Source organism: Lepus europaeus, chromosome 5 (genome assembly GCF_033115175.1).
Source record: "Lepus europaeus isolate LE1 chromosome 5, mLepTim1.pri, whole genome shotgun sequence".
NCBI lineage: Eukaryota > Metazoa > Chordata > Mammalia > Lagomorpha > Leporidae > Lepus > Lepus europaeus.
This window is the reverse complement of record NC_084831.1, coordinates 102869159-102894949: the sequence shown is the minus strand read 5'-3', so window position 1 is coordinate 102894949 and position 25791 is coordinate 102869159. Positions and strand designations below refer to the sequence as shown.

General features: G+C 42.0%; 1 protein-coding gene across 4 annotated transcripts in view; it reads left to right on the top strand.

Annotated features, from left to right (window-relative positions):
• The window catches only part of WDR47 (WD repeat domain 47), a 77215-nt gene that overhangs the window by 10212 nt on the left and 41212 nt on the right, over positions 1-25791 (top strand). For all 4 annotated transcript variants that reach the window (XM_062191875.1, XM_062191874.1, XM_062191873.1 and 1 more), the window contains exons 2-3: positions 16020-16186; positions 19336-19419. In XM_062191875.1, the coding sequence (XP_062047859.1) occupies positions 16029-16186; positions 19336-19419 (242 nt within the window). In that variant the 5' untranslated portion in view covers positions 16020-16028. The remainder of the gene's footprint in view (positions 1-16019; positions 16187-19335; positions 19420-25791) is intronic.

Here is a 25791-nt window from a genome sequence, read left to right as displayed (position 1 = left end):
AGACCTTTCTCTCTGTCTCTCTCTCACTGTCCACTCTGCCTGTCAAAAAAAAAAAAAAAAAAATACAGGTTGAATGTTCCTTATCTAATAAAAATCATGGCACCAGAGTGTTTCAGATTTCACAACATTTCAGATTTTCAGATTAAGAATGTTCTGCCTGTACTAATGTGGTTGAACATCCCTAATTTATTGGTCATTTGTAGTTCTTTTGAATTGTCTGTATTCTTTGCTCATTTTTCAACTGGGTTTTTTTTTTTTTTGTATATTGATTTCAAGATGCTATTTATATGTTCTAGATGGCACCTGTTTAATTCCTTATGCATTTCGCATTAAATCTTAATTTTTCCCATGTCTTTGAACTTTCATTGTGACAAGTTCTGTTGAATGAAAGATTTATATTAAAATTTTTAGTGTCAAAGGTAATCACATTTTTTCCTTTACCTTTTCTGGGTTATGTGGCTTATTTGAGCAATTTGAGTCAAGAACATTTTAGTTTTTCTTGTAAAGTTTCAGAGCTTAAATAATAATGTTTCAAAATATTTGTGCATTTGAATATAGGAAAACACAAATTTTAATTTCAAAGTGATTAAAATAATATTGATCAGGTCTGAAAAGAGGTGTTGAGTTGTGAAAAAAATATAAATCATTCTGGAACAGTATTTTTCAAGTGATTAGATAGGTTGTATTTTTAAATTTTTGAATAGATAATTTTTATATATGGTACAGAATTCTACAGAAAAAAGATGACACAGTGAAAAATCATATTCCCATTTCTATTTTTTTTATAAGATTGATTAATTTGAAAGGCATAGTGACACACACACACACACACACGCACAGATCTTCCATTCACTTGTTCACTCTTCAAATGGCTTCAACAGGTCTGAAGCCACAAGCTAGGAACTCCATCCGTGTCTCTTACAGGGGTGGAGGAGTCCAGGCACTTAGGCCATCATCTTTTGCTTCCCAGGCTTATTAACAGGAAACTGAATGGGAAGCTGAGTAGCTGGGACTCAGATGGGCACTACAATATAGGATATTGGCATTGCAGGGTTTGGCTTTACCTCCTGTGTCACAGCATAGGCCCCTCTTCCCCATTCTTTTTTTTTTTTTTTTTTTGACAGGCAGAGTGGACAGTGAGAGAGAGAGACAGAGAGAAAGGTTTTCCTTTTGCCGCTGGTTCACCCTCCAATGGCCGCCGCGGTCGGCGCGCTGCAGCCGGCGCACCGCGAGACCATGGGGTGCAGGGCCCAAGTACTTGGGCCATCCTCCACTGCACTCCCTGGCCACAGCAGAGAGCTGGCCTGGAAGAAGGGCAACCGGGACAGGATCGGTGCCCCGACCGGGACTAGAACCCGGTGTGCCGGCGCCACAAGCGGAGGATTAGCCTAGTGAGCCGCAGCACCGGCCTCATTCCCATTCTTTAATTATCTAGTTTTCCTCTTGAACACAACCATTATTACCAATTTCTTGTGTCTTTTTCCAGAGATATTTTATATGTATACACAACTTGTAGTTTATGTTAATTGAATTCATTCCTTTTTATAAATAGATAAAGCTGCACCTTCTTTAAACGTAATTTGTTTCTTTAAGCCAAAAATAATTAACAATTCCAGAAGGTAAATTAAAATGATTGCTGAATGGAGAACAGCTGTCAGCAGTAGAAGGGGTTATATGATTCTTCTGCGTTACAAGGGTTGCAGCAAGATGGGCTTTTCTTTTGTTTGCTTTAATGATCTAAAATAAATCTGTTTTCTTCTGAGACTTCTGATTGTCCCACACTATATATTCCTCCATCGCAAGAATATATATTTCTTATTAAAATGTGAGTTAAAGAAAATTATAAAAACTGAAGAAAACTCAAAAATTAGCAAATTAATTCACCTGTGTTGTGTATGACGAAATTGTGACCCATAGAAGTTAAGTGACTTGCAGTATCACATGAAGGACCAGACATTTACAGTTAAATGGCCTGGCAGCAACATCAGGTTTTGGAATGCTGCTGTTCTTACAAAGACAGCTAGCAATATTTTTCCTCCATTTTTTGATAAAAGATATGGTGCAGTAATACTATTTGCAGTTTGATTTTTTAATTAAACTTCATAGCTTCATTTTCTTGTTTTCATTTTCACCTGCACACTAGGATTGTAAAGTTTTTTTTTTTTTTTTAATTGACAGGCAGAGTTAGACAGTGAGAGAGACAGAGAGAAAGGTCTTCGTTCTGTTGGTTCACCCCCCAAATGGCCGCTACGGCCTGCGCGCTGTGCCGATCCGAAGCCAGAGGAGCCAGGTGCTTATCCTGGTCTCCAGTGCGGGTGCAGGGCTCAAGCACTTGGGCCATCCTCCACTGCACTCCCTGGCCACAGCAGAGAGCTGGACTGGAAGAGGAGCAACTGGGACAGAATCCAGCGCCCCAACCAGGACTAGAACCCGGGGTACCGGTGCCACAGGCGGAGGATTAGCCAAGTGAGCCGCACCGCCGGCCTGTAAAGGTGTTTTTAATATTAGGCAGTCTGTAATACTTGGAAGATTAAAGAGACCTGTTTTTATTATATGGATGGAGATGAGGATTAATGGAGTCTTAAGCACTTTTTTCATGACTGTAAAATTTATAATAGCTGTGCCCTAATTCCATTAACCTTATACTTCTTAATCATTCTTTGCTTCGTATGTTTTTCTTCTTTCCTAATCTGTATTTTAAGTAAATAACCTCATTGCATAGGCACATTTAAGTCGTATTTACTTATATTTGGTTAGAAAGCTACTACTGATTTTTTCTTGAAACTTTTTCCATCTCTGTGTTTGGAAATATACATCGAATAGATTTCTATTGCCATTTTTTCTTTTTTTTCCTTACCTATGGTTAATAATTTACCTTTATAAAAATAATAATAATTTTATTTCTTGTTCCTTAATACATTATTCTAATCTTGTTTCAGTAGGATAATAATCAGTCGGAGTCCACATAGACCCCATCTGGAATTTAGTAGATGTTAATTGTATCTAAGTACTAAAATACTAACAAGTTTCCATTTGGTTTCCAGATATCATTATATTTTTTCTTTTTTTAAGATTCATTTATTTATTTGAAAGGCAAAGTCACAGGGGGCAGAGAGAGAGAGAGGGGTGGGGGGCATCTTTCATCCATTGGCTTGCTCCCCAAATGGCTGCAACTGCTGGAGCTGGGCTTGATCCGAAGTCAGGAGCAAGGAGCTTCTTCCAGGTCTCCCACATAGGTGCAGGGCCCAAAGACTTGGGCTATCTTCCACTGCCTTCCTAGGCCATAGCAGGGACCTGGATCAAAAGTGGAGCAGCTGGGACTTGAACCAGCACCCATATGGGATGCTGGCACTGCAGGCAGCAGCTTTACCCGCTATGTTACAGTGCCAGCCCCAGATATCATTATTTTTTTTAAAGATTTATTTATTTATTTGAAAGTCAGCGTTACACAGAGAGGAGAGTCAGAGAGAGGTCTTCCATCCGCTGGTTCATTCCCCAGATGGCTGCAACAGCCAGAGCTGTGCCGATCTGAAGCCATGAGCCAGGAGCTTCTTCCAGGTCTCCCACACGGGTGCAGGGGCCCAAGGACTTGGACCATCTTCTACTGCTTTCCCAGACCAAAGCAGAGAGCTGGATCGGAAGTAGAGCAGCCGGGGTTTGAACCAGTGCCCATATGGGATGCTGGCACTTTAGGCCAGGATGTTAACCTGCTGCAGGACAGCGCCGGCCCCGAGATATCGTTATTTTTTAAAGACAATTCTTATCTCTTTACCTCAGCTAATCCAGATATTGGATATAAATAAAAGTTTTCTTAAAGGAAAATCCAGTTACGTTTTCATGATTTTTTAAAAATAGATTTATTTACTTACTTTAAAGGCAGAGTTACAGAGAGAAAGACAGGGAGACAGAGAAAATGACATCTTTCATCTGCTGGTTCACAGCCCAGATGGCCATAAAAGCCAGGGCTGGGCTGGTCCAAAGCTAGAAGCTTCTTTTGGGTCTCCTATGTGGGTGCAAAGGTCCAAATATTTGGGCCATCTTCCTCTGCTTTCCCAGGCCACCAGGAGGGGTCCTAAGTGGAGCCCCCGGGACTTGAACTGGTGCCCATATGGGATGCTGGAATCACAAGCAGAAGCTTTACCTGCTAAGCCATAGTGCCAGCCCCCTGTTTTCTGATTTCTAAAAAATCTTTAATTTAATATAGAAATACTGAGACACTGCTTTTTTTTTTTTCTTTTCTATTTTGCTCTCTATTTCCAGTGGAATACACCCTGTTATTGACCCTACAGAAATTCTATCTGGTAAATAATTGTTCACATGTACTATGGGCTCAGAGGTCTCCCTAAGAAGCTGTAAGAGCTGACTTAAAATAATTGGATTGTAGGGCCAGAGCTCCATCCTCTTGAAGGCTCCCGCTCCCCCCCACCCCCCCCAAAAAAAACCTTTTATTTAAGGAATACAGACTTAATGCATTTCATAAATACAACTTTAGGAACATAGTCATTCTTCTCACTGTACCTGCCTTCCTACCCACATCTCACCCCCTTTCCTCCTCCCTCTCCTATTCCAAGTCGTTTTTTTTTTTTTTTTTGACAGGCAGAGTGGATAGTGAGAGAGAAAAAGAAAGGTCTTCCTTTTTGCCATTGGTTCACCCTCCAATGGCCACTGCGGCCGGCGCATCTCGCTGATCCGAAGGCAGGAGCCAGGTGCTTCCTCCTGGTCTCCCATGCGGGTGCAGGGCCCAAGGACTTGGGCCATCCTCCACTGCCTTCCCGGGCCATAGCAGAGAGCTGGCCTGGAAGAGGGGCAACCAGGACAGAATCTGGCGCCCCAGCCGGGACTAGAACCCGGTGTGCCGGCACCGCAAGGTGGAGGATTAGCCTGTTAAGCCATGGTGCCGGTCCTCTTGTTAATTTAACAGTTAACACTCTTATGTATGACATCAATGATCACCTGAGGCTCTTGACATGAGCTGCCTAGGCTATAGAAGCCTTTTGAATCCACAAACTCCGTCAGTATTTAGACAAAGCCATAAGCAAAGTAGAAGTTCTCTCCTCCCTTCAGAGAAAAGTACCTCCTTCTTTGATAACCACTTCTTTCTGCTGGCGTCTCACTCGCCCCCCCGGCCAGGTCCTTCACGTAGGACTCTCTTTGTCACAGTGTCCTGGCTTTCCATGCCAGAATTCCTTAAGGACTGATTCTGAGGTCAGAGTGCTACTTAAAAGTGATTGTCATTCTATGAGTCTGCTGTGTGGACTGCTTCCCGTGTTGGACATTCACTCCTTTTTAACTCTTATTATTACCACTTAACCCTATCCATATGATCACTTTAACACTTAAAATGCTATTTTTACCACCCAGCTTAAGGTAATTTAGGGTTCCATGGCAAACTGTACCCTTAGAAGTAAGTCTGTAAGAATGTATGCAGAACTATACAGCTTTAAAGTTACAAACCTCACACATTTCATAATTACAACTTTAGGAACATGGTGATCCTTCTCACCGTGCCACCCCCCCTCCTCCTTCCTCTTATTCCCACTCTTGTTTTTTCACTAAGATCAATTTTCAGTTAACTTTATACACATACAGTTAACTATGTTAAGTAAAGAGTTCAACAAATAGTTTGGAAAACAAACAAAAAAACCCAGCTGTTCCTAAACAGTCAAAACAAGGGCTATTCAAAGTCATTGCTTCTCAAAGTGTCAATTTCACTTCTACAAATAGCATTTTAGGTTCTCTATTAGTTATCACAGATCAGGAAGGACATATTTGTCCCTTTGGGACTAGTTTATTTCACTAAGTATGATGTTTTCCATTTTCATCCATTTTATTGTGAATGACAGGATTTCATTTTTTTTTAACCATTGTGTAATATTCCATGGTGTACATATCCCATAATTTCTTTATCCAGTCTGCAGTTGATGACATTTGGGTTTTCATATATTAGCTATTGTGAATTGGGCTGCAATAAATGTGGGGATACATAACTCTTTTGTATGTTGATTTCATTCCCCTTGGGTAAATTTCCAGGATTGGGATGGCTGGGTCATATGGTAGGTCTATATTCAGATTTCTGAGGTATCTCCGTACTGTCTTTCATAGTGGCTTTACCGTTTACATTCTCACCAACAGTGGATTAGGGTACCTTTTTCTCCACATCCTCGCTAGCATTTGTTGTTTGTTGATTTCTGTATGAAAGCCATTCTAATTGGGATGCGGTGAAACCTCATTGTGGTTTTGATTTTTATTTCCCTGACAGCTAGTGATCCTCAGCATTTTTTCATGTGTCTGCTGGCCATTTGGATTTCCTCTTTTGAAAAATGTATATTAAAATGGGGCCGGTGTTGTGGTGTAATGGGTAAAACTGCTGCCTGCAGTGCTGGCATCCCATATTGGTGCTGGTTCATGTCACGCTTGTTCCACTTTTGATCCAGCTCTCTGCTTTGGCCTGGGAAAGCAGTTGAAGATGGTCCAAGTCCTCAGGCCCCTGACCCACATGGGAGACTGGGAAGAAGCACCTGGCTCCTGGCTTCAGATCGGCACAGCTCCGGCCGTTGCAGCCATCTGGGAAGTGAACCAGTGGATGAAGACTTCTCTGTCTCTCTCTGCCTCTACTGTTCTGTAACTCTGCCTTTCAGATAAATAAATCTTTAAAAAAAATGACTTTCTCAAAAAAGTCTGTTTAAGTCCTTTGCCCATTTAATAACTGGGTAGTTTGTTTTGTTGTTGTGGAGTTTCTTGATCTCTTTGTAGATTCTGGTTATTAATCCTTTATCATTTATTTGTACAGTTTCTCCCATTCTGCAGGTTGCCTCTTCACTTTGCCTAGTGTTTCTTTTACAGTACAGAAGCTTCTCAATTTGATACAATCCCATTTATCAATTTTGGCTTTGATTGCCTGTGTCTCAGGGGTCTTTTCCAAGAACTCTTTACCTATGCCAATGTCTTGCAGTGTTTCCCCAATATTTGCTATCGGGTCATAGATTTAGGTCTTTAATCCATTTTGAGTGGACTTTGTGTAAGATGTAAAGTAGGGGTCTTGCTTCATACTTTTGCATGTGGAAATCCAGTTTTCCCAGCACCATTTGTTGAAGAGACTGTCCTTGCTCCAGGGATTGATTTTAGCTCCTTTGTTAAAGATAATTTGGTTTTAGATGTTTGGATTGATTTCTGGCATTTCTGTTCTGTTCCACTGGTCTATCAATTTGTTTTTGTACCAGTACCAGGCTGTTTTGATTAGAACTGCCCTGTAGTATGTCTTGAAACCTGGTATTGTGATACCTCCAGCTTTGTTTTTTGTTGTACAAGATTTCTTTAGCTATTTGGGGTCTCCTGTGTTTCCATAGGAATTTCAGCATCATTTTTTCTAGATCTGAGAAGAATGGCCTTGGTATTTTGATTGGTACTGTACTGAATCTAAATTGCTTTCGGAAGTGTGGACATTTTGATGATATTGATTCTTCTGATCCATGAACAAGGAAGATTTTTTCCATTTTTTTGTATCTTCCTCTATTTCTTTAATTTTTTTTTTTTTTTTTGGACAGACAGAGTTAGACAGTGAGAGAGAGAGAGACAAAGAGAAAGGTCTTCCTTCCATTGGTTCACCCCCCAAATGGCTGTTATGGCTGGCATGCTGTGCCGATCTGAAGTCAGGAGCCAGGTGCTTCGTCCTGGTCTCCCATGCGGGTGCAGTGCCCAAGCACTTGGGCCATCCTCCACTGCCTTCCTGGGCCACAGCAGAGAGCTGGACTGGAAGAGGAGCAACCAGGATGGAACCGATGCCCCAACCGGGAATAGAACCTTTCTAATCTCATCATAGAGATCTTTGACATCCTCGTTTAAATTTATTCCAAGGTATTTGGTTTTTTGGGTAGCTATTGTAAATGGGATTGATATTTTTTGTTGTTGTTTTTTTAAAGATTCATTTATTTGAAAGGCAGAATTACAAGAGGTAGAGACGAGAGAGAGAGAGGGAGAGAGAGAGAGGTCGGTCTTCCATCCAATGGTTCTCTCCCCAGGTGGCTGCAATGGCTGGAGCTGTGCGGATCCGAAGCCAGCAGCCAGGAGATCTTCTAGGTCTCCCATTCCGGTGCAGGGGCCCAAGGACTTGGGCCATCCTCTACTGCTTTCCTAGGTCATAGCAGAGAGTTGGTTTGGAAGTGGAGCAGCTGGGACTCAAACTGGCGCCCATATAGGATGCAGCGGCTTTACTCACTACGCCACAGTGCCAGTTCCTGGGACTGATCTTAGAAATTCTTTCTCAGTCATGGCATTGTTTGGGTGTAAAAAAGCTATTGATTTTTGTGTGTTGATGTTATATCCTGCTACTTTACCAAACTCTTCTATGAGTTCCAATAATCTCAGTGGAGTCTATTGGATCCCTGTATATAGAATCATGTTATCGGCTGGTGCTGTGGCTCAGTAGGCTAATCCTCCGCCTACAGCGCTGGCACCCTGGGTTCTAGTCCTGGTTGGGGTGAAGCACACCGGTCATAGCAGCCATTTGGAGGGTGAACCAACAGAAGGAAGACCTTTCTCTCTGTCTGTCTGTCTGTCTCTCTTGCTGTCCAACTCTGCCTGTCAAAAAAAAAAAATCATGTTATCTGCAAATAAAGATAGTTTGACTTCCTCCTTCCCAATTTGTGTCCCTTTGATTTCTATTTCTTGCCTATTGGCTCTGGCTGAAACTTCCAGGACTATATTGAATAGCAATGGTGAGATTGGACATCCTTGTCTGATTCTGGATCTCAGTGAGTGGGAATGCTTCCAGCTTTGCCCCACTCAATAGGACGCTGGCTATGGTTCTGTCATAAATTGTCTTGATTGTGTTGGGGGATGTTCCTTCTATATCCAATTTGCTTGAAGTTTTCATCATGAAAGTTGTATTTTATCAGATGCTTTCTCTGCATTTATTGAGATAATCATAATGGTTTTTCTTCCTTGGTTTGTTAGTGGAGTGTATCACATTGATTGATTTGTGAATGTTGAACCATCCCTGCATACCAAGGATAATTCTTGCTTGGTCTGGGTGAAGGATCTTTCTGATGTGTTGTTGGATTCAGTTGGCTAGTATTTTGTTGAGGATTTTTGTGTCTATGTTCATCAGCGAAATTAGTCTATAGTTCTCTTTCTCTGTTGTATCTTTTTCAGGTTTAGGAATTAAGGTGATGCTGGTTTCATAAAAAGACCTTGGAAGGACTCCTTCCCTATCAGTTGTTTTGAATAGCTTGAGAAGAATTGGAATTCTTTAAATGTCTGGTAGAATTCAGCAGTGAAACCATCTGGTCCTGGGCTTTTCTTTGTTGGGAGGGTCCTTGGTTATGGGCCTGCCCTCTATCCGTTACAGGATGCCAGTGCAGTGTGGCTGGGGAGAGAGAAACAAGCCCCACCTTTGTTTTCTCCTCTGGTTTGGCAGGTACACTGTTCCCCCACAGGGCTCCAAGCCGCTTTCCCGGCAGGCTCTTCCCGCAGCTCTGTCACCAGTGGCTTGGGCTGCTGCTGACTGGTTTCATCTTAACTCCAGAGCTGGTGCTGAGGTTCTTGGCTCCTGGGGGTCTTAAGTTGTGTGTGTTCATACCCTCCTTGTAGGTCCACAGCATCCCTCTAATTTTTGTGGAGTTTCCTCTGCCATTTTTTCCCTAACTCTTTCTTGAGACTGCACTCTCTCTACTTTTTTAAAACTACTTTCTCCTAGACTAGAGCAATAAGCTCCCTCCCTATTCTGCCATCTTAATCTAATCCTCTCTTGAAGGCTTTTATAACAGTTGGAAACAAAGTCATCTGTACTTTTGTAGATACTTTATTTGAAAGTCAGAGTTACAGAGAAGGAGAGGCAGAAGCAGAGAAAGAGATCTTCCACCCTCTGGTTCACTCTCCAAATGGCCACAATGGTTGGGATTGGGCCTGGCCAAAACCAGGAGCCAGGAGATTCTTCTGGGTCTCCCACACAGATGCAGAGGCTCAGGGATGTGGACCATCTTCTGCTGCTTTCCCATGTACACTACAGGGAGCCGGATCTGAAGTGGAGTAGCTGGGACTTGAACCAGTGCCCATAATAGATGCTAATCACGCAGGTGGTGGCTTTACCCACCACACCACAGTGCCGGCCCCTTTAGATACCATTTTTCAGTAATTTTTGCATATCAAGTAAATTCAGCTAACATTTATTGAACACATTGCATTTTTATACCTCATTTTAAAAGGTAATTTTAACTTTGGTACTTCCTAAGCTAGTTAAATATTACAGACTTATAGCTCCCTCTGTAAGAAAGAAACATTTATTAGTGCATTTTGCTCCTGTGAATCAGTGAAAAATGCTGGCTTTGTAATGATGAATCATTTGAGGAGATTAAAAAAGTTCATAAATTATGTTTTTAGACATCAGAATACATACTTAGTATATATAAAATTTCTAAATTATATATTTAGGAATTTAAGATCCTCTAATATTTCAGTGACATGAGAGCCTCAGAAGACAATAATTCTAAGATACGATTATCAAATACATGCCTATTTTTTTAAAAGATTTATTTATTTATTTATTTATTTGAAAGGCAGAGTTACACAGAGACGGAGAGGCAGAGAGAGAGAGAGATCTTCCATCCTCTGGTTCACTCCCCAGTTATCCGTAATGGCCAGAGGTGTACCGATCTGAAGCCAGGAGCCGGGAACTTCCTCTGGGTCTTCCCACGTGGGTGAAGGGGCCCAAGGACTTGGGCCATCTTCTACTGCTTTCCCAGGCCATAGCAGAGAGCTTGATCAGAAGTGGAGCAGCTGGGATTTGAACCTGTGCCCATATGGGATGCCGTCACTGCAGGTGGCAGCTTTATACTGCTGTGCTGCAGCGCCAGTCCCATGCTTATGTTTATATTGTATCCACAAACAGTTTATAAGAATGAAAATTCTTGGTTATATGATTAAAATGCCATATCTTTCTACTGGGAATTTCAGTGTAGATTTAAAAATTGTCTTTTTAATTTATTTTTCAAGAATGTCACATGGTATTGGGACTCATGTTTTTTGTTTTAAAGATTTTATTTATTTGAGTGGTAGAGTTACAGACAGAGGGAGAGACAGAAATATCTTCCATCCTCTGGTTCACTCCCCAAATGGGTGCAGTGGCCAGAACTGAGCTGACCCAGAGCCAGGAGCCAGGAGCTTCTTCCAGATCTCCCATGTTGGTCCAGGAGCCCAAGCAGTTGGGCCGTTTTCCACTTCTTTCCCAGGCCATGGGAGAGAACTGGATCGGAACAAGAGCAGTTGGGACAGGAACTGGCACTCGTATGGGTTATCTGCATCGCAGGGGGAGGCTTAGCTTGCTACGCCACAGTGCTGGCCTAAACTTGTCATTAAAATTTTTTTTTTTTTTAAAAAACACAACTTGTTCTAGATTAGTTAGGATACCTTTTCTGTTACCTATTCAAAAATCAGTGTAAAATATGTATTAGTAAGAATGTATTTCTTCTATCAGACATTATTCACAAGAAATGACTGCAGCATTAAACTTGTAGCTGTGATTTGAAGTAGGACTGTTGCTATAAATTCCATCACAGACTTGCTTAATATTTTGACTGATATTTAGAATGACTGTTAAATATGAGGCCTATAAAATGTTTAATATTATTGAGTATATTGAAGTACCCTATAAAATTTTGCTAGGTTGTATGGGTGGTACAAGTTTATGTAAATGAAGTGCCACCTAAGAAATTATTAAAGGAAGGGGATAATATTTTTCTTTATTAAATTAATTTTAATTGTACTTGAAAGACAAGGTAAGAGAGAGAGAGAGTGTGATTGATCGATCTCCCGTCTTCTGGTTCACTCCCAAAATGCCCGAAAGAACCAAGGCTGAGCCGGGCCAAAGATAAAGCTGGAAGTGCAGTTTGGTTTCCCACGTGATTGACAGGGACCAAAGTATTTGAGCCTTCATCTTCTGCCTCCCAGAGTGCAAACTAGCTGGAAGCTGAAATTGAGACTGGAGCCAGGACTAAATCTCAGGGGATGTGAGCATCCAAAGTGGTATATTTTAACTGCTGCAACAAAAGCCTGCCCCTAGTATTTTTATTCTGAGTTAAATGAGTAAAAGCCCTTCTATTGTTAGTAAGAATTAGCTGAAGATTTGGGAAATCCTAAAATTGCTAATGAGTGAGTAATCCCAGAGAGACTTCTGAAATGTGATCAGCATTTAATGACTGGAAATCTCATTAATTTTATTGTATCCTCTTTTGGGCAAAATCTATGAACAGAGGGATGTTTCTCGGCTCAGAAGATAGCAAAGGGAGCAGTGCTGTGGCATAGCGAATGGGTAAATCAGTTGGCTGCAGTGCTGGCACCCCATATGGGTGCTAGTTCGAATCCCAGCCGCTCCACTTCTGATCCAGCTCTCTGCTATGGCCCAAGAAAGCAATGGAAGATGGCCCAAGTCCTTGGGCCCCTGCTCCCACATGGGAGACCCAGAGAGGCTCCTGGTTTTGGATCGGTGCAGCTCTGGCCACTGTGGCCAACTGGGGAGCGAACTAGCAAATGGAAGACCACTCTGTCTGCCTCTCCTCTCTGTGTAACTCTGACTTTCAAATCAATAAATAAATCTTTAAAAGAAGAAGAAGAAGAAGAAGGTAGTTAAGGAAAATCCAAAGCATGAGGAATTGTGCCACTGGCCAGTCTGTAGAGAGGTTTGTGATTTTTCTGTTTCCCGAGGCAGGAGTATTCTTATTATGGAGAGGGATTAGTTTGGTCAGACGTCATGAAATATTTAAGTTGTATAATGATCTTCCTATGTGCTGTCCCTTATTTACTGTAACACCTTCTCTCCCTAAGAGAATGTATTGGAAGGCAGCAGTGGGGTGGCGGGGGGTGGACAGTGGGTGGAGAATCCCTGGTGCTCTGGCGTAGTGAGTAAAGCTGCAACCAGAGGGGCCAGCATCCCACATGGGTGCCAGTTCTTGTCCTGGCTACTCAGTTTCCCATCCAGCTCCCTGCTGATGTGCCTTGGAGAGCAGCGGAGGATGGCCAAGTCCTTGGGCCCCTGCACCCACATGGGAGACCAGGAGGAAGCTGTTGGCTTTGGCCTGGCCCAGCCCCAGTCATTGCGGCCATTTGGGGAGTGAAACAGTGGATGGAAGATCTCTCTCTCTCTCTGTGTCTCCCTCTATTTGTAATTCTGCCTTTTGAATAAATAAAATCCTTAAAAAAAAAAAAAAAAAAAAAGAACACAGAAAGTACTCACCTGCTGATGAGATCATCCTGGTCTGCTAGACTGCATTTATTATTATGAAGAAATAAATTAATAATCAGATAAACAAATTGTAAAAGATGAACCCATGTGCCTGTATTTCTGTGTTTATATTTTTGTATGCTTGGTTAAAGTTTGTGCTGCAAGAATGATCTGTTTCATCTAATGAGGTTCCTTTACAGCTAAGTCCACTAGGTATGATATCTTTTGCATTTCTGTGAGCCTTAACATTTGCAACAGTTTAGGCCATTTAACTGTGTAGCCTCATCTGTAAAATAAGAGTATTGACCTAATCATCTTCACAGTCCTCCCAGTTCTAAATCTTTATGAATTCATAACCTATGCTCAATTGTGTCACTGCAGATTTATAGGTAAGTGTTAGAAAACATTTTAGAGAATATTGAAATTTCATTGATATTACCAGTATGACCAAAGTTGCGTATTTAGCTAGTTTTGTTTAGCTCCAACATACTGGGTTATTTTTTTTTAAAGATTTATTTTATTTATTTGAAAGACAGTTACAGAGAGAGAAGGAGAAGCAGAGAGAGAGAGAGGTCTTCCATCCGCTGGTTCACTCCCCAGATGGCTGCTATGGCCAGAGCTGCATTGATCCGAAGCTAGGAGCCAGGATCTTCCTCCCAGGTCTCCCACATGGGTGCAGGGGTTCAAGGACTTGAGCCATCCTCCACTGCTTTCCCAGGCCATAGCAGAGAGCTGGATCGGAAGAGGAGCAGCTGGGGACTAGAACTGGCACCCATATGGGATGGCAGCGCTTCAGGCCAGGGCTTTAACCTGCTGCGCCACAGTACTGGCCCCCTATACTGGGTTCTTACTTAGATGCTGCTACTAGGCTGTAAGCTTCTTAAGGACAAGGCCAGTGTCTCCTGAACACAGGATGGTACTTATCAGAGAAAAGGCATTAAGTATTTTGAATGAATTTAATTAGAGCAATACTAGGACATAGCTGAAGAAAGTTTGGTTATTAATGACTTATTTATTTTTAAAACTTTATTATTTGAAAGGCAGAGTTAGAGAGAGGGACAGATCTTCTATCTGCTGTTTTACTCCCGTAATAGCTGAACAGCTAGGGCTGGGCCAGGAGCTTCAGCTGGGTCTCACACATAGGTGGTAGTGGTCCAAGCACTTGAGCCATCTTCTACTGCTTTCCCAGGCACATTTTCAGGGAGTTGGATAGGAAGTGGAGCTGTAGGACTTGAACTGGTACTCATTTGGGATGCTGGTGTTGCAGGCGGTGGCTTAACCTGTACCACAGTGCTGGCCCATTTATGACTTTTTTTTTTTTTTAAAGATTTTATTCATTTATTTGAGAGGCACAGTCACAGAGAGAAAGGTCCTCCATTCACCGGTTCACCCCCAAAATGGCTGCAAAGGCCGGGACCGGGCCGATCCGAAGCCAGGAGCCAGGAGCTTCCTCTGGGTCTCCCACATGGGTGTGGGGGCCCAAGCACTTGGGTCATCCTTCACTGCTTTCCCAGGCCATAAGCAGAGAGCTGGATAGGAAGAGGAACAGCCAAAATACAACCAATGCTTATATGGGATATGGGCATCACAGGCAGAGACATAGCCTGTATGCCATAGCACAGACCTCCCATTAATGACTTTTTTTTTTTAAGTCAGATTTCTCACATTCCTATGCAAAGCCACACACATGTCCCTCATTTTTAAGTCGTGGTTATGGTGTTTGTGAGTGTGTGTATGTGTGTGTGCGTTTTAAGATTTACTTATTGGCCAGCGATGCGGCTCACGAGGCTAATCCTCCGCCTGCGGCGCCGGTACGCCGGGTTCTAGTCCCGGTTGGGGCGCTGGTTCTGTCCCAGTTGCTCCTCTTCCAGTCCAGCTCTCTGCTGTGGCCCGGGAGTGCAGTGGAGGATGGCCCAAGTCTTTGGGCCCTGCACCCGCATGGGAGACCAGGAGGAAGCACCTGGCTCCTAGCTTTGGATCTGAGCTGGGTAGCGGCCATTTGGGGTGTGCACCAACGGAAGGAAGACCTTTCTCTCTGTCTCTCTCTCACTGTCTAACTATGCCTGTCAAAAAAAAGTTTTTTTTATTTATTTGAAAGAGTTACATAGAGGCAGAAACAGAGAGAGAGAGGTCTTATATCCACTGATTCATTCCCTAGATGGCCACGATGGCTGGAGCTGTGCCACTCTTAAGCCAGGAGCCAGGAGCTTCTTCCGGGTCTCCTCTGCGGCTGTGGGGGCCCAGGGACTTGAGCCATCCTCTACTGCTTTCCCAGGCTATAACAAAGAGCTGGATGGAAGTGGAATAGCTGGGACTTGACTGGCGCCCATATGGGATGCTGGCATTGCAGGCGGCAGCTTTATCCACTACACCACAGTGCTGGCCCCCCATTAGTGACTTTTAAAAACATTTCTTTGTTATAGAAAATTTAAATGTGTAAGAGTAGACAGAATTATATAATGAAACTTATTCAGTCATCACTACACCTCAATAGTCATGATTATTTCATCTTTATTTTTCCCATTTGCCTCTTATATTATTTTGAAGCAGAGCACAAGTTTTATATCATTTATTTTGTAGTTGTTCCAGTGTGTATCTCTTGAAGATAACTAGTTTTTTAAAAATCAGTCATACTTGTATTATACATTAAAGAATGACTTGATTTTAATAAATAATAGTTTTCATTTCAGAATACTTATACTAAAAATCCAAGGAGACTGATTTTGTGTAGTGTCCAGGCAGGTAAACCTGGACATAAAATAATAGAGTTAACTTTGTTGTTGTTACTGTTCTATTTAATATTTAGGCTATCAATATGACGGCAGAAGAAACAGTGAATGTAAAAGAGGTTGAAATAATTAAGCTGATTTTGGACTTCCTGAACTCAAAGAAGCTTCACATTAGTATGCTGGCACTTGAGAAGGAAAGTGGAGTCATAAATGGCCTGTTTTCTGATGATATGCTTTTCCTGAGGTATGATTCCATTAATACTATGAGATTTGTGGTGCTTTTAAAAATGTTAAGTATTAAAAAGGAAATATATTTAATACATACAGAAATTTATAATTGTGAAAGGCTATATAATTTTTAAAATGTTTGTTTTTATACTGTATTATTTACAAAATACTGTAGAATGTTTAGTAGTAAGATCCTGAGATCTATTAAAAAAAAAAAAAAAAGAGTCACAACCCTGTTGTGAATGGGTCATCATAAAGAACATTTGACTAAGAAATCAGGTACTCTGGAAAGTAAGGAAAATATTTCTGAAATGCCATCTTTTTAGCGACAAAAATAAATTATACTACTAGAAATGCATTCATTATATAGTCATTGTAGAAAATATAGGAAAAGAAAAGAAAAAAAATCACTCTACCATCCATACTCCTGATAATTTCTGTGCATATTAAAACATGACAGCAATTTTGTTGTATTTGTAATGTAAAATCCTGCTGCTGTCTATTGATATTACAGTTTTCTATGTGATTACAGATTTCTACTTTAAGTTTTTCTCCAATTTACTTAATTTCATAGTGGTTTCCCTATTTTTAGACAGTTGTTTCCAATTTTCCTTAAATGCTCTACTGATTAAATTTTATTTATTTATTTATTTATTTGACAGGCAGAGTTAGACAGTGAGAGAGATAGACAGAAAGGTCTTCCTTCCGCTGGTTCACCCTCCAAATGGCCGCCACGGCCGGCGCTGCGCCAATCAGAAGCCAGGAGCCAGGTGCCACCTCCTGGTCTCCCATGTGGGTACAGGGCCCAAGCACTTGGGCCATCCTCCACTGCCTTCCTGGGCCACAACAGAGAGCTGGACTGAAAGAGGAGCAACTGGGACAGAATCCGGCGCCCCAACTGTGACTAGAACCCAGGGTGTCGGCGCCACAGGTGGAGGATTAGCCTAGTGAGCCACAGCGCCGGCCACTGATTAAATTTTAAACATGAGACTTTTTCTGTGTCTTGCGTTATTTCCTTTGGACAATATTCTCGGGGGTGGAATTGCAAGGCAAAGGGAGTAAACGTTTGCCAGAATGGATTGCTAAAAATATCCTAACTTGAATGGAAAAAGTCCCAAATTTCCAGGCATAAATGTATTCCATTCTCGTATAATACCAAATATCTTTGATGAGGAACACAGAGTTTTGGATATGTCTCATTTTGTGACTTGGAAAGCTTTAAGCGATGAAGTATTCCTAACTTATTAAAAAGGAACTTTTAAGAAAATAAAGCTTTTTACATTAGAGGAGTTTATTTAAAGCACATAGCAAAACAAACCAAAAAAACACCTCACATAGCGTTTCCATGTATTTTTGTTATGAATGTCATCTACCCCCAAAGAGTTTAATTATAGGTTGATGTAACTTAGTCAAATAATGGAGTTGCTAGGAACCAGTACCAAGATATTATTCTTTTGGCTCTCTCTTTTAATCATTCATACTCTTGCAATTTAGAGTGTGTCTCAAGTATCTCCTAAGAGCCTGTTGGTTTACGTTGAAGTTTTACTGGTCTGAAGTGAAGGGCAAAGAATTATAGAACAGTAACTCTTTCTTTCTTTCTTTTTTTTTTTTTTAAAGATTTATTTATTTATTTGAAAGGCAGAGTTACAGAGAGGCAGAGACAGAGAGAGAGAGAGAGAGAGAGAGAGAGAGAGGTCTTCTATCCACTGGTTCACTCCCCAGACGGTTGCAACGGCTGGAGCTGGGCTGATCCGAAGCCAGGAGCCTCCTCCAGGTCTCCCACGAAGGTGCAAGGGCCCAAGGACTTGTGCCATCTTCCACTGCTTTCCCAGGCCACAGCAGGTAGCTGGATTGGAAGTGGAGCAGCCAAGACTTGAACCAGCGCCCATATGGGATGCTGGCATTGCAGGTGGTGGCTTTACCTGCTATACCACAGTGCCGGGCCCTAAATTTTTATTTAAACTAAATGGATTGGCCTTTGAAATTGTGTCCTTCCTACTTTTTAAATATTAAAGTGTCCCTTTAGGAAATTGTATAATGTAACAGCTATTATTAATATTCCTTTGCAGAATAAAAAGTTGGCAATCATATGTAGGTCCTCCTGTCTGTCCTTTTTAAATTTTACTGTTCTAAAAAAAATCCAAAATAGGGAAATTGTTATTTGATAGGAAGGGAGAAGAGTACCTTGTAACTTTTGGAAGTTCACATAGACCATTTAAAAGTGGGATGAAATTTGTTCTTATTCTTTGCTATTTTCATTTTCAGGGATGTAGAAGTCATAATTTAGAGCAGAGTTTCTCATTCTTGACACTATTAACATAGAGACTATATCATTCTTTGCTGGAGTTTATCCTCTATATTGTAGAATGTTTAATATCATCCCTGGCATCTACCCAGTAGAAGCCAGGAGTACCTCTACTTGTAACAACCAAAAATGTTTCCAGACATTTCCAAATATCTGTTAGGGACAAAAAAAATCTCTCACAAAATCAGAACCATTGATTTAGTGAGAGTATAACATACTCATACACTAATTCCTAAATATTATGTAATAGCTTTAAAACAGCCAAGGTAGGTAGTGAAATAAAGCAACTCTAATAATTTTTTATGTAGATCAAAAACACATACATATTACTGTGAATAGGCTATACATTCACAGATTCTTTTATTTTTTTAATATATATTCATTTATGTGTTAGAAAGGCAGAGACAGGGAAAGTTAAAAGTTTTCCATCTGCTGTTTCACTCCCCAAGTGGCTGTAACAGCCATGTCTGAGCAAGGCTGAAGCCAGAAATCAGAAACTGCATCCAAGTCTTCCATGTATGTGGCAGGCACTCAAGGACTTGGGCCATCCTTGGCTGCCTTCCCAGGTACACTTACAGGAAGCTGGATTGGAAACAGCCTTTGGGAATAAAGCTAGCACTCCTGTATGGGATGCTGGCATTGCAAGCAGCATCTTAACCTGTTCTGCCACAATGCCAAATCCAAACAAATTCTTCTCATATAGCATGTTGTCATAAATTGTGAAAATATTATTTTAATATTTGGAAAACCAAATAAAATGGTAATCTCATGTGCTTTGTGATGTATTCTATTTTGTCAGCTATTCTACATTTAGGTGTGTAACCTGAGTTTGATTACACATGTGGTTTTTCTTTATTTAGGCAGTTAATTCTTGATGGCCAGTGGGATGAAGTTCTTCAGTTCATTCAGCCTCTAGAATGTATGGAAAAATTTGACAAAAAAAGGTAAGATTTTATCTGAAGGTTTTAGCATATTATGGTTGATAGAAGCTAAGCAAAGAACAAAACAATAAAAAATTTAAACTCTTAGCTCTTCCTAGAAAAGAGTACTTCCAATCCCTTTGAGTTGGAGCACCTCTAGAGGACCAGTTGCATATACTTGGGTTGTTCAAAAATCTGATATGCAAGTTACTTAGTCAATAATGTGTATATGTTTTAAAAAGCCAGAAGAACTATTTCTTCATAACAGTATAAAGAATTTGAAAGATGTCATTCCATTGTCTCCTGGCCTCCATTGTTTCTGATGCACAGTCAGTTGAAATTTGTATCTTATTTTCTTGCATACAGTTACATGAGTGTGTGCACACGTTCTCATCCTTAAATGGTGACCTTCAAGATCTTACTGATTTTTCAGCGGTTTGCTTATTAAGTGCTTAAATAAAGCTTGTGTTCTTCCCACTTGTGGGGTTTGCTGAGCATTTTGGGTCTGTAAGTTTGTATTTTATCAAAATAAAGGAAGCTTCTGGCCATTATTTCTTCAAATTTTTTCTCTTTTCCTTCTGGGACACAATCTTAGACAAATTGATTTTGTCCCACTGGACTGGGGCTTTGTTTATTTTCTGTAACCTTGGGAAAAAAAAAAACATATTCTCATTTTATTGGAAAGGCAGAGAGAGGGAAAGATAAAGAGATCTTACATGCACTGATTCACTCCCCAGATGCCCACAATAACCAGAGCTGGGCCAAGCCAGAGCTAGGAACCTAATCCAGGTCTCCCAAGTGGGTGGCAGGGACCAAAGTACTTGAGCCATTGTCTACTGCATCTCAGGGTATAAATTAGCAGGCAGCTGAATCAGAGGTGGAAGAGCTGGGACTTGAACCATGAACTCATATGGAATGCAGGTGTCCCAAGTAGCAACTTGACTGCTATGCCAAATGCCCTCCTTACTATATGCATTTTTAAGTTTCTTTATTTTTATTTGTTTGAAAGAGTGACAGGGAGGGGAGAGAAAGATTGATCCTCCATCAGTTGGTTCACTCCCCAAATACCCACAATAACCAGGACTTGGCCATGCCAAGCCTGGGAGCCAGGAACTCAATCTAGGTCTCCCGAATGGGTAACAGGGACCTAACTACTTGAGCTATCACTATTACCTCCCATGAAGCACATTATCATGCATCTGGATTGGAGTTAGAGGTAGAACTTAATCCCAGACACCCAGTACAGGATGTGGGCATTCCAGGCAGCTGCACTACAACACACGTCCTTAATGTTTTTTTCTCTATCATTTTTAGTCTGGAGTATTTTTATTAATTCAGTGTTTACTGACTCTTTTCTGCTATTACCAATGCAATGATAAACAATGACTTTTTCATTTCCTTTTTTTTTAAAGATTTATTTATTTACTTGAAAGTCAGAATTACACACAGAGAGAAGGAGAGGTAGAGAGAGGGAGGGAGGGAGAGAGGGAGGAGGAAAGAGGGAGGGAGGGAGGGAGAGAGGTCTTCCATCCGCTGGTTCACTCCCCAGATAGCTGCAACGGCCAGAGCTGCGCTGATGTGAAGCTGGGAGCTAGGAGCTTCTTCCAGGCCTCCCACGCAGGTGCAGGGGCCCAAGGACTTGGACCATCTTCCACTGCTTTCCCAGGCCATAGCAGAGAGCTGGATGGGAAGTGGAGCAGCTGGACTTGAACCAGCGCCCATATGGGATGCCAGCACTGCAGGCAGCAGCTTTACCTGTTACGCCACAGCGCCACCCTTGACTTTTTCATTTCTGATAGTTTTCAGCTTCAAATTTTTCTTTCATATTTTTTGATGAATTATTCCTGTAGATCAATTTATTATGATTATATTATCCTTTAAATCCTTGAACAAATTCATAATAACTGCTTGTTTGCTAGAGTAGTCTTTATTTGCTAATTTACACATCTAATCATATCAGGCTCATTTTTAGATTGTCTTTTTTCTTAACTAAGAGTCATTTAAAAAACAATGTAGTATTTTATAAAATGAAAATTCCACATTGTATATTAATTGTTGAGACTCTCAATTTTGTTATCTTACTTTAATAAGTGTTGATTTTTATTCAGGTACACAATTAGCCCCAAAATGCAGGCTGTCTCCCTCTAATGGCTGCCAGCTGAAATTTCAGCTCTTTTTTTTTTTTTTCCTGTGAAGACTGATTTATTAATTTGAAAGTCAGAGCCACAATGAGAGAGGGAGAGACAGACAGACACACACACACACAGAGGAATGGGGAAGGGCGAGAGAGAGGGAGAGAGAGAGAGATATCTTCCATCTGCTGATTCATTCCCCAAATGGCTGCAATGGCTGGAGCTGGGCCAGTCCAGAGCCAGGATCTTCATCTGGGTCTCCCATGTCGGTGGAGGGGCCCAAATACTTGGGTCATCTTCTGCTGCTTTTCCCAGGCCGTTAGCAGGGAGCTGGATTGGAAGTGGAGCAGCCAGGACACAAACTAGCGTCCATAAGGGATGCCGGCGTTGCACATGGTGGCTTTGCCACAATGCTGGCCTCCTGCTCATTCCTTTAGCCTGCTAGCTAGTGCTTTTACTGCGTTTCTTGGAGTCTCCCTTACATCTTTAGTTTGGAGGATAGCTGAGGATTTGGACACTTGAGTTTCTACAATACATTTTGATGCATTAGTTAGAAATGCACCCCTGTTTTTGGACTCCCCTTACTTTTCAGCTGCTTTGGCAGAACCAGTTTTTTTAATTTCCTCAAGCCTGTGAAGTGGCAGCGCTCTGTGTGAGTTCTAGCTCACACTGAGTGGACTAGGGAGTGTCCTCAGCTGGAAAGCCTTATACTTTTGAGTCCCACCTACTAAAGTTATTTTTTTCAAGGATTGACTTCCTTTTAGGTATGGCAATTTTTTATTGTCTTTAGTGCATTCAAATTGTTAATTATTTATTTATCTAGGATTTAGCATTGTTATTAGCAGAAAAATTAGCCATGAACAAGTTACTCTGTGATTATCAGTTGAGTGTGTGTGTGTGTGTGTAGTATATATATAAATTTGAGAGGCAGAGAAAATCAGTTCTATTTGTGAGTTCACTCCCCAGATGCCAAAAGCCTGGGACTCAATTACATGAGACATTACAAAGAAACTGGAGTCAGGAACCAGAGCCAGGTATTGAACCCAGGCACTGTGATATGGAACACAGGCGCTTTTTTTTTTTTTTTTAAAGATTTATTTATGTATTTGAATGGTAGAGTTGCAGAGAGACAGAGGCAGAGAGAGTGAGAGAGGTCTTCCATCTGCTGATTCACTCCCCAAATGGCTGCAATGGCTGGAGCTGGGCCAGTCCAAAGCCAAGAGCCAGGAGCTGCTTCTGGGTCTCCCATGTGAGTGCAGGGGCCCAAGGACTTGGGCCATCTTCTGCTTTTCCAGGTCATAGTAGAGAGCTGGATCAGAAGTGGAACAGCTGGGACTGAACTGGCACCCATATGGGATGCTGGTACTACAGGCGATGGCTTTACCCACTAAACTACAGCTCCAGCCCCAACACAGGCATCTTGACTGATGTCTTACCTGGAATACTATTCCTTTTACCATCTCCTGCCTAGAGTCCCGACACACTCTCAGTTATCCTCTTAAGAGTAATTCCTGGCCGGCGCCGTGGCTCAACAGGCTAATCCTCCGCCTTGCGGCGCCGGCACACCGGGTTCTAGTCCCGGTCAGGGCACCGATCCTGTCCCGGTTGCCCCTCTTCCAGGCCAGCTCTCTGCTGTGGCCAGGGAGTGCAGTGGAGGATGGCCCAAGTGCTTGGGCTCTGCACCCCATGGGAGACCAGGAGAAGCACCTGGCTCCTGCCATCGGAACAGCGCGGTGCGCCGGCCGCAGCACGCTACCACGGCGGCCATTGAAGGGTGAACCAACGGCAAAAGGAAGACCTTTCTCTCTGTCTCTCTCTCACTGTCCACTCTGCCTGTCAAAAAAAAAAAAAAAAAAAAAAAAGAGTAATTCCTTATCTTTCTTTCACTTCCTGTACTCTCTGGTAGAAATGGTTTCATTCTCCTTTGTGATCTTGCTGAACCCTCTGCATATTTTATAAATGCATTAGATGACTTCTTAAAGGCAAGGATTTTGTTTTATTGGATATTTGTTTCTATAACAGTGGCTGGAAGAATGAAGGAAGGTTCATTAAAATTTTTCTTTTCAACCTTTGGAAACACTTTTTTTTTTTTGATAAGATTTATTTTGTTGATTGACAGGCAAAATTAGAGGAAGAGACATACAGAGAGTGAGTTTCTGTCTACTGGTTCACTCCTCAAGTGGGTGTAGTGGTTAGGGCTGGGGCAGGCTGAAGCTAGGAGCCAGGAGCTTCTTCCAGGTTTCTCACATGGATTCAGGGGCCTGAGCATTTGGGCCATCTTCTGCTACTTTTCATCTTTTCCACATTAGCAAGGAACTGTATTGGAAGTAGAGCAACCGGGTCTTGAACTGGCATCTAAATGGGATGCTGGCATCACAGATGGTGACTTTACCCACTATGCCACAATGCTGGCCCCCACTTTTTTCTTGAAAGTTCTTAAAGTGTCCAAACTTACTTGATTTTTAGAGAAGTACATTTTGTTCGCTCTTCCCTTTCCTGAACAATCACAGCTACAAAGTTTAATGTAGTTATTTTGTGACTTTTTTTAGAAATGTTGTTCATTTGCTACTACCCTTTCAGCCCCATTTTTATTAGTTCTTTCTGATGCTTAAAAAGTTAGGAGCCACGGGCTGGCACTGTGGAATAGTAGGCTAAGCCTCTGCCTGCAGTGTAGGCATTCCATATGGGTGCCGGTTTCTGTCTTGGCGGTTCCTCTTCTTCTTTTTTTTTTTTTTTTTTTTTTCTATTTTTTAAGATTTATTTATTTATTTGAAAGGCAGAGTTACAGAGAGCTGGCGCTGTGGTGTAGCGGGTAAAGCCACTGCCTGCAGTGCTGATATCTCATATGGTTACCAGTTTGAGACCTGGCTGCTCCTCTGTTGATCCAGCTCTCTGCTATGGCCTGGAAAAGCAGTGAAGATGGCCCATGTGCTTGGGCCCCTGCACCCTTTTGGGAAACCCAAAAGAAGCTCCTGGCTTTGGATCGCGAGCTGTTGTATCCATTTGGGGAGTGAGCCAGTGGATGGAAGACCTTTTTCTCTGTCTCTCCCTCTGTCTATCACTCTGCCTCTCAAATAAAAAAAAATACAGTATTTACAAACAAAAATGTTAGGAGCAAAGGTCGTGGTACAAGTTAAGCTGCCACTTGTGATGCCAGCATTCCATACTGGAGTGCTGGTTCAAGTCCTGGCTGCTCCACTTCGAATCCAGGTACCTGCTAATGTCCCAGAGAAAGCACTGGAAGATGGCCCAAGTGCTTGGGTCCCTGCCACTTATGTAGGAGAACTGAAGGGAGTTCCAGACTCTTGGCTTTGACCTGGACTGCCTCTGGCTCTTATGGCCATTTGGGGAATGAACCAGGGGATGGAAGATCCCTCTTTCTCTGTCTGTCTCTCTGTCACTCTGACTTTCAAATAAGTAAATCTCTTTTTCATAAATGGGTAGTTAGCTTAATTTTATCTTTCTACAGTATATGAATATATACATATAACATACAACATTGTACACTCTAAATATATACAATTACAGTTTATAAATTTTTAACAAATCAATAAGTAAACAATTATTTTTTAAAAGGATTTATTTATTTGAACGGCAGAGATACAGAGAGAAGGAGAGTGAGAGAAAAATAGAGAAATTGATCTTCCATCTTCCATCCAGTAGTTTACTCCCCAAATGGCTGCAGTGGCCAGAACTAGGCCAGGAGAAAACCAGTAGCCAGGAGCTTCTTCCAGGTCTCCCACATGTGTGCCAGTGGCTCAGGTACTTGGGCCATCTTCACTGTTTTCCCAAGCTCATTAGCAGGGAGCTGGATCAGAAGTGGAGCAGCTGGGATATGAACCAGTGTCCATATGGGATGCTGGCACTGCAGAAGGAGGCTTAACCTTCTACGCCACAGTGCTGCCCCCACTATTTTAAATTTTTTAAGAATTTGGGGCCTTGGCCGGCGCTGCGGCTCACTAGGCTAATCCTCCGCCTGCGGTGCGGCACCCCGGGTTCTAGTCCTGGTCGGGGCGCCAGATTCTGTTCTGGTTGCTCCCCTTCCAGTCCAGCTCTCTGCTGTGGTCTGGGAGTGCAGTGGAGAATGGCCCAAGTGCTTGGGCCCTGCACCCACATGGGAGACCAGGAGAAGCATCTGGCTCCTGGCTTCGGATCGGTGCTGTGCACCAGCTGCCGCGGCCATTGGAGGGTGAACCAATGGAAAAGGAAGACCTTTCTCTCTGTCTCTCTCACTGTCCACTCTGCCTGTCAAAAAAAGAAAAAA